This window comes from Felis catus, chromosome A3 (assembly GCF_018350175.1).
Source record: "Felis catus isolate Fca126 chromosome A3, F.catus_Fca126_mat1.0, whole genome shotgun sequence".
Taxonomy (NCBI): domain Eukaryota; kingdom Metazoa; phylum Chordata; class Mammalia; order Carnivora; family Felidae; genus Felis; species Felis catus.
Window position 1 is genome coordinate 28466589 of NC_058370.1, and position 17651 is coordinate 28484239.

Consider the following 17651-nt stretch of genomic DNA (forward strand, 5'->3'; position numbering starts at 1 on the left):
AATCTGAGAACAGCTGTCCTGCACTAACCGACTGGCCCAATGTGGGGGATGAAATGAGAACAGGGTGAACTTACTATCCTGGTTACGGTAAATCAATCTACTAGAGACCACTCGAACGTCCTGAGCTATTATCTTTGCTCTTGAGAAGGCACGAACGGCCGACGGGGAGTCTCCTAGAGTCCCCACCCAAAGCTCAAAGGGCAGAGCTACTGGCAGACCACACTCCGATCTCTGCCGACAGGGATGAGGGGAGACGGGCAGTGCCTAGCTCAAGAGCTGCCAGATCGGGCTCAGAGAGGGTGCTTGCTGTGCAGGTGTGGGAAGGAATGCCAATCACAAGGCCTCGGTTCCAGTCCTGGCTCCACCACATACCAGCTATATACCCAAGGATAACCCTTAGGATCCAAGAACCTTAGCTTTCCTTCTGTAAAGCAACGAATGTACTTGCAGGGAGGGTCACTATTCCCTGCATGCGTCTTCTGCACACAGTTCTCTCTGGAGAACACTGACCAAGTGACCCATCACACAGAGACGAGTGGGCTTCTGAGAGAAGGAAGCCTGCTTCTGGGTGGGCCGAGGTCTGGTGGGAGAACTCTGCCTATTAGAGGCAACAGTGACTTCAACCGATCAGATCCCATCAGGAGTCTAAATGGAAGATGGAGACAGTGGCAGAGGACACAGGGCAGAAAAAGGCACAGGAGGTGACAGTGAGTGTCATGCAGGGCCGAAGTAGGAGAGATAAGAGCTGCAGTAATGGTGGAGAGCAGCCGGCACAGGGCAACGATGTCCCCGAGCTTCCCTGGATCCTGAACAATGCTGCCGCAAGGCTGCAAGTCTGGCTGGGCAGAAGAGTCAGAGATTTCTTATCCCTCCGCATCCCCATTTCAGGTGACTCCTGAGCACACGTGTCTGTCCTGGCCTTAAGCTACGAAGGAGACCACTGCTGCCACGAACGTGCTAGATTACGGAGTCAAAACAGCAACATGTTACCCTTTGTGCTCACACTGACGGTGCACTGTGGGGCAGTGCTCTGCGCTCCTCACAATGATTAAGGAGTAAGGACCCTCAGTTCCATTTTACGCTTGAGCAAACTGAGGCCATGTAGTCCAAGGTCATAGGGCTAGAAAATGAAGAGATTTTAAACTCAGGTCGTTTAACGCCAAAATCCACGTTCTCCACACTTTTCCGCCCCTAAAGATAAAATCCGCAGTGCTCGGAAACGGCAAAGAGCTACGTGCACGGTGATGGTACCCAGGGTCTGGGGGGCCTGGCGCAGTGACCGGCACGTCCCACTTCCACCTGTGCTGCTCTTACCTGCCCAGTTTCTGACCCTCGCCAGTGAAGGCTTTGAAGGCTCCCTTGGGCTTCACAAAGTCCTCATCCCGATGGTCCTCCATGTCCAAATTCACCTGCCCGCCATGAGCTAACCTCCGCAGCTCTGCTGGCACCTCCCTGCAAGAGAAAAGGCAATGCTGGGTCCACACGGAGCGGCACGGGAACAGCAGTGATGGGTGCGAGGGGAGGAGAAACGCTGTAGTTCCAAATGTGAAAATCGCTGGGTCTCCCCAGGGCGCGGCTACTTTAGTGGCGATGGTCTGCCTCCTGCTGGCTTCTCACCTGCTCAAAGTCATGGCTGAGACCTCTATCTTATCTGGTCACTTGGTTCTGCCCCAGGCCCAAAAGGGAATAACAGACACACAAGGTTTTAGATCTGTGAATCTGTCAAATTCACTTAAAATTTTTACTTTTTAAAAATTTTTTAAATTTCTTAAATGTCTGTGTATTTTTGAGAGAGAGAGAGAGAGAGAGAGAGAGAGAGAGAGAGAGAGAGAGAGAGAGAGCGCGCGCGAGAGCATGAGCAGAGGAGGGGCAGAGAGAGAGGAGGGGCAGAGAGAGAGGAGGAAAGAGGATCCAAAGTAGGCTCTGCGCTGACAGAAGCGAGCCTGATGTGGGACTCGAACTCACGAACCATAAGATCATGACCTGAGCCAAAGATGGATGCTTAACTGACTGATCCAACCAGTCACCCCCAAATTTACTTCTTTACAAAAAAAATTTTTGTTTTAGGTTTTTATTTTTGATAGAGAGAGACAGAGCACAAGTGGCAGAGGGGCAGAGAGAGAGGGAGACGCAGAATCCAAAGCAGGCTCCAGGCTCTGAGCCATCAACGCAGAGCCGGACGCAGGGCTCGAACCGTGATATCATCACCTGAACCGAAGTCAGACGCCCAACCAACTGAACCACCCAGGTGTCCCCCAAATTTACTTCTTAAATCAGCCTCTTCATTCTTATCTGCCATTCTACTCACTAACATGGAACCCAGAGGAGGGCTCTTCTGCTCACCCTCTGCGGATAGACTCCAGAAACTGGGCATTGGACGGGTCTTGGTAGCTTCTGAGTTCACCATTGTCCAGGCTGAACCCACTCTTCCAGAGCTTCAACACTACGTGAACCTGTGACAATAGGAGGTAAGCAGTCCATACATTATCAGGGAGCTGGCAAGCACATCAATGTGTGCAGTAGTAACACCGATCTGTGTTAGCAGGTTTTTACCATTTTACTGTGTCATTATCCAAACACAGAAAGACAACATCACACACACTCACGCACATACACACACACGCGTGCGCGCATGCACAAGGAAATCAATCAACAACCAAGTATTAACTTAAAATAAAAAGGTGATATGGCAACAGGTTAAGAGCATGGGTTTTGATTTAAGCAGACCTGGGTGTGTATCTTGATTTTGCACTCACTACCTAAGTGGCTCTGAGTAAGTGACTAAATCAAATCTGTGGCTTATCTGTAGGGTTGCCAGTGTGCCTGGCATGTAGCTCGTGCTCAACTAAACCGCCATGGCAAATTTACTCATGGGATTACTTTGCAGTCATTAAAAATGATTATCTACAATTTGTGTTAACTCCCTAGACATTTTCACAGAAAACGGTCCAGGTTACAAACCAACATATTAGCAGCTGCCTCAGGTGGATACAATTTTAATTTTCTTCTTGACTTCATTTTGGAATAAACCCAAAATGATTAAAAACAAATATATTATAAAAACTAATGGTCCCAAGGCCAAACATCTGTTTAGGGCATGATATTAAATTTAAAAACCTCACAATTATCTATATAGTCTGAGACACTGATTGGAGAGGGACCCTATGCACAGGAAAAAAAGGGTTGGACAATAGTAAATTTTTTCAAAGTTGTGCTTTGGGTGGACTGAAGCTCTTTTTTTGTTGTTTATTAAGAAAATTTTTTTTAATGTTCATTTATTTTTGGAAGAGAGAGAGAGAGACAGAGCATGAGCAGGGGAGAGGCAGAGAGAAAGGGAGACACAGAATCCGAAGCAGGCTCCAGGCTCCGAGCTGTCAGCACAGAGCCCGACACGGGGCTCAAACTCACAAACCACGAGATCATGACCTGAGCCGAAGTCAGACGCTCAACCGACAGAGCCACCCAGGCGCCCCTGAAGACTAAGTTCTTTAGCCATGTCCGCACCACCAAAAAACCTCAGAATCATGATCCCTCCACCCAACATGCATGGAATGCTCAGAAAACTCCTTCGTTTGCCCATCCCCTCTGCTCACTCCTTCTCTCGAGTGCCCCTGCCCAGCCAGATGAGAGCTGACTTTTGTTGTCAAGTGAGCCTCTCCACTCCTGGCCCACAGTGATGGCACTGCCTCTTCCTTTCCAGAGGCTGCTGGTTCACACATAACATGTGACCAATCCCTTCTGAAAACTGGCAGAACACGCTTTGAGCTCCCCTAAGGAAGGTAGATGCGCACTCACATCCTGGCCGGAATGCCGCCTCCTTTCTCCTGCCACATAGGCAGACTCTTCCTCTGGTGCTGCCCCAAGGCGATAGCCACCCCCTGCAAAAGGCTGTAAAAGACACGTTGATAAACACTTGAGGTGTGGGGCCCTCAGATACAATGATCTTACCTACTAGGTGCACCTTCTCTGGTACTGAACTCACAGCTACAGGGCCAAGCAGTATGGTAGATGAATTAAGTGGCCAGGAATGGTGAGAACTGAAAGGGAAGGGGGAGGGGGGGGCTGCTTGGCTAAAGGGAACAGCTGCTACTAAGCTCTACTTAATCATGGCCACGTAGGAATCTGGGTGCAAGATAATAGCAAAGACTTTCTGACATTCCCAAAGAAGACAGAAATGTAGAATTTACGTAACACATCAATTCAATTCACTACAATTCAATTAAAACAAAATAAAGCAAAATACTAAATAAGTCAAGTTGGTTTAGGCCAAATAAAACATGTCTGCAGGACCTGTTCCAGCCCACAGGCCACAGGCTTGAAAGTTGCCCCAAATCTTGATCTCATGTTACAAGGTGAGAGAAAGTGCACCGCTCTTCTGGATACAAGAGCAAGTGAGCAATAAAAGAAAAGACGAAACAAAAACAAATTCAGTCACTACTGGGGTGAGGAAGGGCTCCTCCCAGTCTCCAGAACCAGAGTCCTGTGGACACAGACAATGATCCCCTGTGCTCACTCTCGGTTTACTGGTTTCTCCGGGACTCTTGGTCACTCGTTCCACAGCCACAGCTCCATGCTCCTTGGCACCTTTAAAGAGATCATCCACCAGCTCGTTGGGACTTTTCTTCCTGGGAGGGCCAACAATCTGCTGTCCACTTCTTTCTGAGCCCCCAGCATAAAACCTGTGCAGAAAATACATGTCTAACACTAAACACGCTTGGAAAACATGAATAGAGCGCATGCCAGGCTCCGGGCTGGGTGCTAGGCACACTGAGGCAATAATGGGTGCAACGCCCATCTTCAAGGAATTTACCGTCTAGTTGGGGAAACATGTAAGCAGGCAGGCAGGCATAATGCAGTGTGAACAGCAATGGAGGTCAGTAAGGGATGCTCTGGAGCACTGAGCTATGGAGGACAATCAAGGCTTCCTAGAAGAATGTCTTCTGGGCTGAATCTTGAGGATGAGGATGAGGACAAGTTTATCAGGTGAAGAAACCAGGGAAGGGCATTCCAGGCATGCACGACAGCATGCCAGCTCCAGAAAGAGTCCCAGCTGGGAATTATTCACCCAGGGGCCGGCACCTTTCTAGGAGATAGCAACTGTGGTCACAGTCAGAAGCAGCTACCACTAACAGCTCTGGGTTAATAGTGGCAGTGGCGTCGTTAGTACAAGCAGCCAGGCTCCAGTGTCGGCCCTGCTGCTGAGTGACCCCGGGCAAGCCAGTGCATTGCCCTGCATGTCATTTTCCGTATCTTTGAAATAGGAGGGAAGGACCACATGCCCTACCTACCTGCTCCTTAAGTCAGGGCCATGAGGTTCAAATCAGCGGATGTATGCAAAAGAATAAGCAGAGTAATGCACACGTGTAAGGTGGTGTGATACAGCACCGAGAGCTCACCCGAGCCTCGCCTCACCTCGCTATTCTTGTGACGTACACCGGGGGCAATGAGAAGAGGGCACTGAAGAAGGTCAGGGAAAGCTAAATGCCAGCCCCAAGATACCCACACCAGGCTCTGCAATGGGCCAAGCACAGCTTGAGATGGAGTTAGCAGTTTTTACGCCGGTTCTGAAAACCAGTACTCACGCAGCCTGGCTCATCACTCCTATTCACTGCCAGGTCAACAGCATGTCGCTAAGTAGGGACATTCAGAACCTACAAAATTAGTCTCAGCCTTCTATTTCCTGACATTCCCCACTGAATGCAAGGCAAGCCACAGGCCTTGACAAGGATGACAGCACCAATGTCATCAGGTCTGAAATGCTGAGGGGCCGAGGAGGTAATCAGGATGTGAAATAAAGGAAGGTCATCACCTGGAGGATGTGACAGGACAGGAAAAGGAGGCAGCGGCCATTTAGGAGTTGGGCATTCACATACTTGATGGCATTGCCTTTCACTCAAGGAGTGTAAAACTCTGAACCTTGAATGTATCTAAAAAGAAGGCTGTGAGGCAGTGTAAAGGTCACTATATGGATGAAACAGAGAATAGAACACATGTAATTTCTCAGCCCACTTCCCAAAGAGTGACCATGATGAGATAATTACATTTCTATAATGGTTACTGTAATGTTCCTTAGGAATGTCTGACAGACCGAGGCAGGGCCCATGGGGAACTAAAACCCGTGAAATGAGGCTGCAGATGAAGTTCTGCTCGGTGGTCTTTATCATAGAATCTCAAAGCCTTGGCTTGTGAACTGAGAGCGTGTAATCAAGTGCTTAAAAATATTCACTCCCTTGTCCCTTTCATGTCTAGAAACTCCACTAAGAAAAATAATCTGAAAGGCAGTCAAAGATTAATACACAGAGATGTTCAAAGCACTGATATTTAGTGGTAAAAAAAACTGTAAACAACTTAAATGTTGGACAACCCATTTGATGAGTTATTATAGTTGTTGAAAACACTAACGAAGAATCTTAATGGCACGGAGAAGTACTGAATATATAGCCTTAATCCAATAAAACCAAGACACAAAATTACCTGACCAACACCATGTAAAATACAAAACAAAGCACAGTTATATATAGAACACTGAACAGACCTATGCCAAAATGTTAACTCCAGTTACCAAAAGGTGGATGTCATATTTTTTTCAGTACACTATTCTGTTTCTTCTACAATGGGCACTATTTTTATTATAACATTCATAATGGTTAAAAACAGACAGACAGTATTTGTGTATTTGTGGGTGTGGGTGTGTGTGTGTGTGTGTGTGTGTGTGTGTGTGTGTGTGTGTGTGTGTTGGAGAAAAAATACATTGATAAGCTTTTACTCTGGTTCATTATGCGATATACTGCCTTTTTAATTAAGAAAAAGCTAGAAAAATATACACCCAAAATGCTGATACCTGGTTAGCACTAGGTTGCAGTATAAAGAACAACTTTTTTCCTTTTTATCAGTTTGTTTCCCTTCCCTTAATACTCCTCAACAAATATGTATTAATAGTTAAAAATAGAAAAACAAACCCAAAACACCCCAAAAGAAAAAAAATAGTAACAGGGGAAAGGGATCACTTCTAAGCTACAGGGAGTGGGAGACTGTTTCTAGGATATAACCCACCTAGACTAGCCCACAGTAGTAATGGCTAATGAGAACTGAGCACATTATCCTTTTGGGTCCTTCTAGATGATTTACACATTATCATGAACTTTCCCGTGGACTGTGCCCCCTAACAAAGACTCACCTCTGGCCCTCCTCTTCCTCCTCCTCTTCGTCTTGGTCATGAATGAGGTCTCTGAAGGATGTCACCCTATTATCGCTGGAGACACAGAAAGGAGCAAAATGACCTCAGGGAGAACTAAAAGTAACTCCCGTTATCAGCTGCTAAGGAGTTGAAAACATAGGGATTAGATATTTTTGGTGGGGCAGAAGAAGATCTATGTGAACGAGGGTTAGCCTTTCTAAGTCTAAATGCAAAATAACGTGGCATTTACTTCTTCAAAGTCCACAGGACTACTAATAAATTAGAAAGGGCTATCACGAAATAAAATGGAGTCCCAATTTAAGCTCTCCTAGGGGGAGGAGAGGGCAACAGTTTGGGTGTGTACTAATTTAAAAACTTACTATTTTCATCATTTAATTTTTATTTATTTTACAGATTTTTATTTTATTTTTTTCAAATTTTTTTTTAAACGTTTATTTTTGGGACAGAGAGAGACAGAGCATGAACAGGGGAGGGGCAGAGAGAGAGGGAGACACAGAATCTGAAACAGGCTCCAGGCTCTGAGCTGTCAGCACAGAGCCCGTTGCGGGGCTTGAACCCATGGAGTGTGAGATCATGACCTGAGCCGTAGTCGGACGCTTAACCGACCAAGCCACACAGGCGCCCCAGATTTTTATTTTTTTAAAAGTAATCTCATACCCAATGAGGGTCTTGAACCTACAATCCTGAGATCAAGAGTCACAGGCTCCACCAACTGAGCCAGCCAGGCAGCCCTCATCATTTAATTTTTAAATACTGAGAGATGCTTATGTGTTAGGCACTCAACTGGATACTAGGTCTATAAAGATGATCAGACCTAGTTCTTTTTTTTTTTTTTTTTTTTTTAACTTTATTTCTTTATTTTGAGAGACAGTGTATATATACTGCCGGGGAGGGACAGAGAGGGGGATGGAGAATCCCAAGCAGGCTCTGTGCTGTCAGTGCACAGCCTGATGCGGGTCTCAAACTCCTGAACCGTGAGGTCATGACCTGAGCCGAAATGAACAGTCAAACGCTCAACCACTGAGCCATCCAGGCGCCCCAAAAGTTCTTATTCTTGAGTTGCTTATAGGCTCATTGTGGCCCCTGGGCCAGGAAACCCTCTGCTAAATGGGGGCTGGGGCACATGGGATGTGTGGGTACAGAATGTCCTATCCCTCATGGGGTGGGGATGCGGGAACATCAAGACAAGTTTCCCAGCAAAATGGACATTTGGACTGAGTGCTGAAGAATGAGGACTGTCAGGTGGATAAAGGGCAAGGGCTGGTGGGAGAAGGGGTGCAGCAGCGCACTGCAAGAAAGAGGGATACGCACACACGCAGAGTAACACATTCGAGGAAGGGTGAGCTATCAACAAGTGAAAAGGAAATGATTATGTGGGTGGAGGCCTCTGCTTCTGCTACAGGCTAGTCAAGAAAGAGTCTTTATTGGTGTTTAGGAAAAAGCAGAGCTGTGTGTGGGGTTGGAGAGGGTACACTAAAAACGGGCGTGAGAAGGGTCACCTTCCTCTTCTGACATTGTTTGACACTGCCACTTTTTTCCTAGCTTAGACTGTCCTCAAGGAACTTAGTTTTTCAAGGAGGAGGCATTTGATACAAACACTTTTGGTATTTCTTAGAGTAAGAAGGTAACGTCTCTATAAGAAGAAGGGGAATACAGGTCTAGTGAGGCTAGACCAAGAAGCCTCGAGGAGTTATTTTCTAGAGAAAAGCTGCAGATCCGCCTTGAAAATTTATACCAAAGAGATAATCAGAGGACAGAACAAGGCTTTGAAGTTGCATCGACTAGAAATGAGAGAACAAAGACCAATTAATGTAGCAAATACACTCCCTGCTTGAGTTAGCTGAGGCAATCTCCTGGGCATTCCTGGATGCTCTCTACGACATGGTTCAAAAGGATCCAAGTGACAGATGTGCACCAGTGCCCCAAAAGGCTAATTCCACTCATTAACCTTCCCAGGGGGAGTTTTCCACAGATGCTCGGCCTAGCATCCGTGGGAAAAAAGCCCCCCCCCCCCACCCCCGCCCCATTGTTAACACATTCAAATACACACACGTACACATGCTTGAGCAAACCACTTGCTCTGCCTACAGGTTTTTCTCCAAAAGTTCTTACATCCGGACTCTGACACAGACTCTGGTGTCCACATACCCGGTTCTGATCCCAACTGAGCCTCCCACCCTGGGATCCTGGGCATGCTAGCGAAGCGCTCTAAGTTTTCCCATTCCCAAGTGAAAATGGGGACAATCACAGCACCGACCCCACGGTGCAGCACATTTCAAGTGCTGTGCTCGAGCAGTGGTTCTCCCAGTGCCGGTCCTTAGACCGAGCGCATGAGCATTACTGGAGAGACTGTTAGAAATGCCAACCCCCAGGCCTGCCTTAGAGCTCCTGAGTCAGAAACTCGGGGAAGAGTGCCTGGCACCCTGCGTCTGAAGCGCTCTCCAATTGTGCCGCACACGCTCAGATCTGAGAGCCGCTGTGGAGTAGCGCTCGGAGAGTTACCTTATAGCATGAACGTCAAGGGGACACCACCGATTTTAGAACACTTTGTCCTGTGTCCTCCACAAAGTGGCAAAATGTCTCAGAAATTTTAGCACCCAGACTCTATCTCCCAGGTACCCTGGCACCCTGAAGTGCCACAAAAGTCCTTTGTCAGATCCGTTTTCCACAGTGATGGAAATGCTGTACCTGTGCTGTCTAGTACGAAAGTCACGGTCACATGTGACCTATGGAATATTTGAAATGTGATTAACATAAATAACTGAATGTTCGTTTTATTTAATTTTAAATAATCTAGACAGCCACATGAGGCTATTGGCTCCCACACTGGATAGTACAGTTTTAGAGAATCAGAAAATGGCAGCCCCAGACATCCTCAGAAAGCACAGTTTAGTTGGGAGAAGAAGAAGAAAAGGAAGAAACTCACCGCTATCTCTTGCTGCGCTAGGTACAGGGGTGGGAGGAGCTGGACAGGGAGTAGCGTGTGGCAGAAGCAGCTCCAGATTTACACAGACTTGGCCTTGGGTCTGCCATACCAGCAGCTGGGAGTTACTCAATCTTTGTAAGACCCAGCACCCTGACCTGTGAACTGACAAGCACCCTACCTACTTCTAAAGTTGTTGAGGCATGACAACGTGGGTAAGAGTATCTGGCAGAGCCAGACGGATGGTGGGTGCTCCTGAAATCCCAGTTCTCCCACTTCCAGGAACTTATAATTTACTGAGGGACAAAAAGTTAAATATTAGGAGAAGAGTTCAAGACAGCCCACGAGTGATGTCACCGAGTAGTATGTGGATATGGGTCAAAGTGAACAAATCATAGGTGGCCTGGATTCCTGAGGAACGGGACGGGACTATGGCACGTTGCCCACGGGCTGGGGATGATGCTCTCGACAGAGAAGGCGGGCACAGAGCTAAGCCTAGAAGGACCCACGGGGTTTGGACAGGTAGAAAGCAAGACAGCAGGCCCACCCAGTCAGGTGAGAGGCTCAAACAGAAGCAGGAGAACCGAAAAGGAGGTCAAATTAAGACACCAAAGAGATCGGTTTGGTTGGAATAAGGATGTGAGAAACGAGGGTAAGACTAGGAAGGTAGGCTCAGGGCTCACTCGGGAGGACGCTGCATGTCCACGAAGGGGACGCTGGAAACAGAAACAGACCTGCATTTAAATCCTTGTTTTACTCACTGGGCATCTTGGGAAGATGCCCAGCTTTAGTATTTTCATCTGTAAAATGGCTACAGGGACAATACCCACACACAGGGTTGTAGTGAGGACTAAAGAGATGTACATGTAAAGGCTCAACCCAGTGCACGGCACCTGGCAAGTGCTCAATAAATGACAGCTGTTACTATCGAGGAGTTTAGACTATCTTGTAGCAGTGTTAACCTCTTATGTCCCATAGACCTTGGAGAATCTGTTAAAAGCTATGGATATCCTTGCCAGAAAAGACACACAATCTGGCCGGTGGTTTCAGGTAATTTATAAACCTTCTCACATCCGTTGCAGACTTATCCTGGGGGTTCAGGGCCTCCACATTAAGAACCCCCTTCTAGAATCAGAGCAGGACCTTGCTAATTGAGTGTGGCTCCAAGGAATGGTGAGGACACGAAAGAGTACTTGAGGAGGATGGTGGGGGGTGGGGTGGAGTGGGGCAAGCCGGGGGCAGGCTAAGCGTCCTGCAACAGGTCAGTTGGGGTGGGGGCGGAGGCAGGTCCACACAGAACTCCTCTGAGGCGCTATTGTAAAGCATGGCTTCTCCTGAGAGTGCACTCAGTGCTTTCCTTCCAGACAAGGACAATGACATCAAACCATGCCCTCCCTCTCTTTCTCGGCTTCCCCAAAGCAACAAAGCAAGGCATCCAGGCCTGCACGTGCCTCGGTCTTAACATTAAACTCCATTTCCTTGATTGCTTTACTAGTAAGTCTACTTTTCAATCTACGAATTTGTTGTGGAAAGAGCCAGGGAACACATAAAAAAGAATGAGGAAGACAAAAATGGATGCTGATAATAAAAACATGACAACAGCAGCAGCTAATATGTATTATGTTCGAAGTGCTTCGTAAGTTATGAATTCATTTAATCTCCCCATGGTAGACACTGCTATTGTTCCCATTTGATAGGTGAGGAAAAGCGAGGGACTGAGATGCTCAGTAAACCGTTCAAGGTCTCAAAGCTCCCAGGTAGCAGAGCTGGGACTGGAATGCAGGCAGTCAGGCTCACAGGCCTATGCTCTGATGAACCACGGTCTTGACAGGACTTTGGGGCTACTAGAGGAGCGAGATGTGAACATCTCACCAGAGGCCCCCCTCTGTATGTCGGACACGCTGATGTCCCACCAGTAACCTGGGGGGCCTGTAAAAGACTCATACCCAGGAAATCAGCCATCTTCCTAACAACCACGTTCCAGGCAGTAACGTCCAGATGAGCCATCACCCACACCTTACAGGTCAGCCCCTGTGAATAATTAAAAGATCAACTGCCTACTACTACCTCTTTTCTCTGGACGTGGGAGAGAGGGAAACAAGTTAAGGAAGCAACAAAATCTGGTCTGGGATTAGAGTTCCTTCTTCAGAGGGAAGAAATGTAGTTTAAAGCTTGGATGCCTTTAGAGAGAAACAAAATTTACCATTTCACTGTCAAAGAAACACTCCATCTGTATTCTGGGGCTGATTTAAAAAAAAACCACACAAATTTTCCTGGTGAAAACGTATACCAGAGAGTAGAGACAAATCAGGCTGGAGCAGAGAGGGGAGCTGTGGTTCAGACACCTTTGTAGTAAGAGGCCCTGCCTGTCTCCTGGACGATCAGCACTGTCTTACTCTGCAGATCATAGCAGCGGTCCGCCATGGGAACCCTGCAGCCAGGTGTCTGGGATAGGGGATGCAAACAGGATCATGAAGGTCAACTCTGGTTCACCTAATAAGGTCTTCCCTTCATCAATCTGGGGAAGAGTGGGCAACACAGGTTTATTTTCTCTAAGACTTCTTAATAGGGTAATGAAAATTACCTACCAAAAATATCAAAAGAGCCCTTCTAAAGTTATCTAATCTTTTCCATCTACAGCACCCCAGAGAGGAAGTCCTTTGCTTTCTACTTAAAAACTTCCAGAGGGGGTGCCTGGGTGGCTCAGTCGGTTAAGTGTCTGACTTCGGCTCAGGTCACGATCTCACCACTCGTGGGTTCGAGCCTCATGTTGGGCTCTGTGCTGACAGCTCAGGCAGCCTGCCGTAGATTGTGTGTCTCCCTCTCTTTCTGTCCCCTCCCCCACTCACTCTCCCTCGCTCTCTCAAAAAGAAATAGGCATTTAAAAAAACTTCCAGAGATGGAGAGTCACTCCTCACACTGATAAATACAAGACTCTCAAACATCTTCAGAGTAGGTTCCATGGATTCCCCCAGGCCTGGACCATAAACCACACTCCACCTGAGCGTGTCGTCCACCTCTCTACAGGAAAGGAGCAAATCTTATGAGGTACTAATTCCCACCAGTTAGTCTAACTTTCTCACTGCAATCTATTGGCTCATATCTCCAGGCCTGAACCCTCCATCAAGTCAGGAAATTGCTCCTCACTGTTGGAAGCACACCCATGTAGCAGTAATTGAAGTTGGCCCTTACCTGGGGGCTGTGCCTCTGGACACTGAACTGGGGGTTGCCTGCGAAATGGTCACAATGTCTTCGTCCCCTCCATCCTCATAAAAGCTTGCTAGGGCGATCTGAAACAGAGAGGTAGTAACCTGGGTTCTTAAACAGGCCTTCGTCTGACATATTTTCTTTGAGTGCAAACAAGCAAAGTCACGAAGGTATGGCCCACACTTCCGAGATGGTCTGTATCTGGGGACCATGGAAAATGAGATCAAAAGGTAGCAGCCCGGGGCACCTGGGCGGCTCACTTCAGCTCAGGTCGTGATCTCGCTGTCGTGAATTCAAACTCCACATAGGGCTCACTGCTGTCAGTGCAGAGCCAGCTTCAGATCCTCTGTCCCCTCTCCCTCTCTGCCCCTCCCCAGCTTGTGCCCTCTCAAAAATAAATGAACATTAAAAAAAAAAAAAAAGTAGCAGCCCAACTATTTCTCCTCATATCACCTGAAACGAATTCCATATCCTAAGGGGAATAGAAGGCAAGAAGGCAGGCCGGGATGGAGACACTCCTCATACTCACATTACCAGGAAAGGTGGTCCAGTGAAAGCAGCGTACATTTATTGAGCATTTATTTATGTGCCACAACGTTCTGAGCATTAACTCTACATGTGTTAACTTATTTAATCCTCAAAGAACTCTATATAATTATTATCGTTGTCTCATTTTATAGTGGATACGGAGACACTGAGAAAAATATTGCGCAAAGTTAAACAGTGCGTAAGGAGTGGAGCCAGGTTCCAAGCCAGGCAGTCTGCTCAGGCCCCTACTCTCAGCTTTTACGGGACGACCAGGAGTCAGGAACGGTGAGGTCAGTTCAGATGGCTATTGTTGCTTTCCCACTGAGGCCCAGTTTCCTCATCTATCCAACAGGGACACCTGGCCCACCAACCCTGCACAATGAATGAGAGGACCCATTAGCATTCATGCACAGGCATGTCTTAGCTCTATACATACAGAAGGTCTACGGGAGTCTTTTGGCCATTTGCGAGTGTTTCTCTCGCTGACTCAATGGTGAACTATTTAATCACTCTGTACAAAGATACCAGCACCTAGGTCTATGCAGATGAAAGAGGCATGGTTCCTGTCCTCAAGATCACCAGCCTTATAGGAGGCAGTATGCTGTCATAGGACACGCACTGAACTGGTATGGGGGTGGGGGAAGGGGGGCCTACATTCAAGTCCTGGCCCTGCCAGGCAAGTCATGTCGCACGTGGGAGCCTCATATTCCCTACCTGTAGTGTGAGGAGATGCACTGAATGACCCGACAAGTGTGTGACATCAGTCTAGGCTTTCCAGGCTGCCTTGCACAGGAACTTCACACTGTGTGTGTGTGTGTGTGTGTGTGTGCGCGCGTCCACATGCACGCATACAGGTGCGATGCTGTACCTAACTCTTTTACTTTGGGGAAGCAATTTAAGTGGGTGAAGTCAGACCCAATTCAGATCCCAACCTCACTACTAACTGGCTGTGGACCTCGGGCATGTCACTTGCCCTCTGAGCCTCCCATTCCTCATCTATACAACGGAGCTGGTTAGTCTTCTTTACCTCAATGTTGCTAGGATTAAACACAGCATCACATGTAAAGTGCCTGGCCCTTGGTGGTTCAGAGCTTGGGCTCTGGAATCGGACTGAACTGAGTTCTAATGCTATTGTTCCCACTTGGTAACTAGCAAGGCCTCACGCAAGTCACTTAACCTCCCTAATCCTCAGCTGCAAAATGCAAAGATTAAATAACTTCCGGCACGGAAAGCAGTTAGAAGAGCACCTGGCTCCACCGTAAGGATTCAAGAAATCACTAATCATCATCACCTACCTAAGACGCAGGCTGGCCAATGCCATTTACGCCATTCTTTCTATAATTAATTGCCGAGCGTCTACGATGAGCCACGACCTGCGCTCCGCACTGGGGATTCAACAGTTTACAAAAAAACCCTCCCTCGTGTAGCTCATCTTCGTGACTTAGCTAACAAACATTTAATGAATACTTAATACGTGCCAGCGAACTAGACGATAAACTCCTCGAGACTCCCACTGTACAGATGAGCTAAGACAGACATTGACACAGGCCCCAAGCTGGCGCCACCACCTCGGAGGCAGTTTCTCCCAGCAATTTAGGTAGGAGGGGGCGTGGGCCAACTGCGGGGCTGGGCTTCTCCCTCTACCGGCTGCCGGGGCGGCGGAAATGGAAATGAACGACCCCCCTCGGCCTCGGCCTCACCGCAGCTCCCCCCAGGACCCGGTCCTTCCCACCGGCCAGGCCCTCAGCCGAGCCTCGGCGCGGCCGCCACGCCCCCAGCTCCCTTCTCCACGCGGGTCGCGGCAGCGCCCGAAGTCTCGCTGACCCCGCCAGCGGGCGAGGCAGAGGGGGGTGCCGGGGCCCGCAGAGCAGGGCCGGGGCTGGCCCGCCTTTTCCCACGCCCAGGCCGAGCCGGCGACGCGTGGCAAGCGGCCCCCGGACCCCGAGGCCTGGGTCGGGCCGCAGCCCGGCGGGATGACTGTGCGCTTCGGCCACCGCCGGCTTGGTGCGCCAGACGCCCGCGTCCCGCAGCCCCCCGGCCGGCCCAACGCACCCGGCCCCGCGGCGCTACCTGCAGGTCCCAGCCGGCCGATTCGAGGAAGAAGCGGGCCCGGTCCTCCTCGGCCCCAGTCACCGCCACGAACTCCCTCAGCGCGTCCTGCCGCTCCGCCGCCATCTTCGCTCTGTGCGCCGCCCGAAGCGCTCCGCCCGCCGCCGCACAGCCTCAGCCCCGCAGCCGCGTTCCGCCCACCGGTCGACCCGGCCCAGCCGAGCGGCGCCCGCCCGCAGGCCCCGCCCCATGCGGTGCCTCACGCAAAGTCCTCCGTGCGGGAAACTCCCCCGGCTCCGCGCCCTCTGGCGGCCGCGGCGCGGACTTGCAGCCTAAGGACGGGGTTGGAAGCCCGGCGGAGGATGAGCGGCGGCGGGGCGCATCTCCATGCCTTCGTGGAATAAGAGATCTCCCAAGGAGTCCGATTCACAATTATTCATTGGCTCATCCCTTCATTTTATTCACTTATGGACTCGTTCATTCACTTACTTGTTTCCGTATTTACCGATTACCCTGGTGCTCTTCCAGGGTTGGGGATAGGCAGGAACAAAACAAAGTCCCTGCCCTCTGGTCCACATTCTAGAGAAATAGATCTGGAGCAACAGGTTATCCTCCGCTCCCAACGCTTCGTGCCACCCCATCTCACTCCGCCTACCAGACACAATCTCATGGCCTGCAAGACCCATGTGAAACGTGTCAGCCTCTCCGTCTCATCGCCCAGGCTTTCCACTAAATTCCTCGGTTTCAGGCACACTCCCTTCTTGCTGCTTTCTCGGTGTGCCAGGCGTGCATTTGCATCAGAGCCTTGCCATCCGCGACTCCCTTTTCCTGGAATGCTTTTCCTTTGCTGGTGTGCAAGGTGCTCTCCCACTTTCTTCAGGCTTCAAGGGCACCTTCTGAGACACAATCTCGTGTTTTGGGCCCGCAGCTCCTTTGCCCTCTTGCCTCTTGGCCCCGGGCCTGGGATTCTCTTCTCTTTTCCTTCCCTTTGTCAGCCTCGGCACACCCCCTCCTCTTAGTTTAGATAGTCCCTCTTCAAGGAGGCCTTTCTACAGCCCTGGGCTCCATCAGACATCCTTGTGCATGCCCTGTGAGGCCATGTCAAGTGCCAGCCTTCCTCAAAGGCCACCATCCCTGTGACAGCAGAGGCTCTGGCTGTCTCCAGCATGATATGGCTTATCAGCATGCACTCTGGACTGAGCCTGGGGTTGAAGCCCAGATATTCCCGCTTGCATGATCTTGGGTATATTACGTTTCCAAGTTTCCGTGTCTTGATAAATGAAGCTCCTTGCAGTAAGTGAAGCTCCTTACAGTCCTTCAGAGGGATGTGTGAGGATCCAGGGTGCACTGCTCAGAGTAATGCTTGACACTTTCTGAGCCCTCTGCTTAGCTGTCATTTTATCTCCTGTGATCTGTAGTTGCTGGCACTAAATAGCCACTTAGTGATCCTTTGCTGAATTAATGAAGGAGTGCATGAATGAAATTCAAGGTCAAGCAGGCAGACCCCTGATGAGTGTTGAGCTGACTGTGGTATGTGATCCAATTCCAGTAAATAAAACTTTTTCCTTTCCATAAAACAGGTGCTTTCACGGTGGGGAGAAACGGCCTGAGCCCTCAGACCCATAAACGTGCCTTCCCCAAGTGTGGCGGCTGCAAAGACATTGTCCTCAGTATTCATCATGGTTGCGACTAGGCTCTCCCAGACAAGCCGGGTGGCCAGGCCAGGCCTCTGCCCTCTCTGGGCTG

At 49.2% G+C, this 17651-nt stretch overlaps 1 protein-coding gene across 2 annotated transcripts in view; it reads right to left on the minus strand.

The window, feature by feature from the left end:
* The window catches only part of NSFL1C (NSFL1 cofactor), a 22745-nt gene extending 6660 nt beyond the window's left edge, over nt 1–16085 (minus strand). Inside the window, exons 1-8 of one of the 2 annotated variants that reach the window (XM_023251379.2) lie at nt 15927–16085; nt 13314–13411; nt 7178–7252; nt 5289–5294; nt 4514–4679; nt 3796–3888; nt 2344–2453; nt 1315–1452 (exon numbers count right to left, since the gene is read on the minus strand). In XM_023251379.2, coding sequence (XP_023107147.1) covers nt 1315–1452; nt 2344–2453; nt 3796–3888; nt 4514–4679; nt 5289–5294; nt 7178–7252; nt 13314–13411; nt 15927–16031 — 791 coding nt within the window. In that variant the 5' untranslated portion in view covers nt 16032–16085. The remainder of the gene's footprint in view (nt 1–1314; nt 1453–2343; nt 2454–3795; nt 3889–4513; nt 4680–5288; nt 5295–7177; nt 7253–13313; nt 13412–15926) is intronic. The other variant, XM_023251380.2, reaches the window with a different exon arrangement.
* Nucleotides 16086–17651: the final 1566 nt, after the last annotated feature.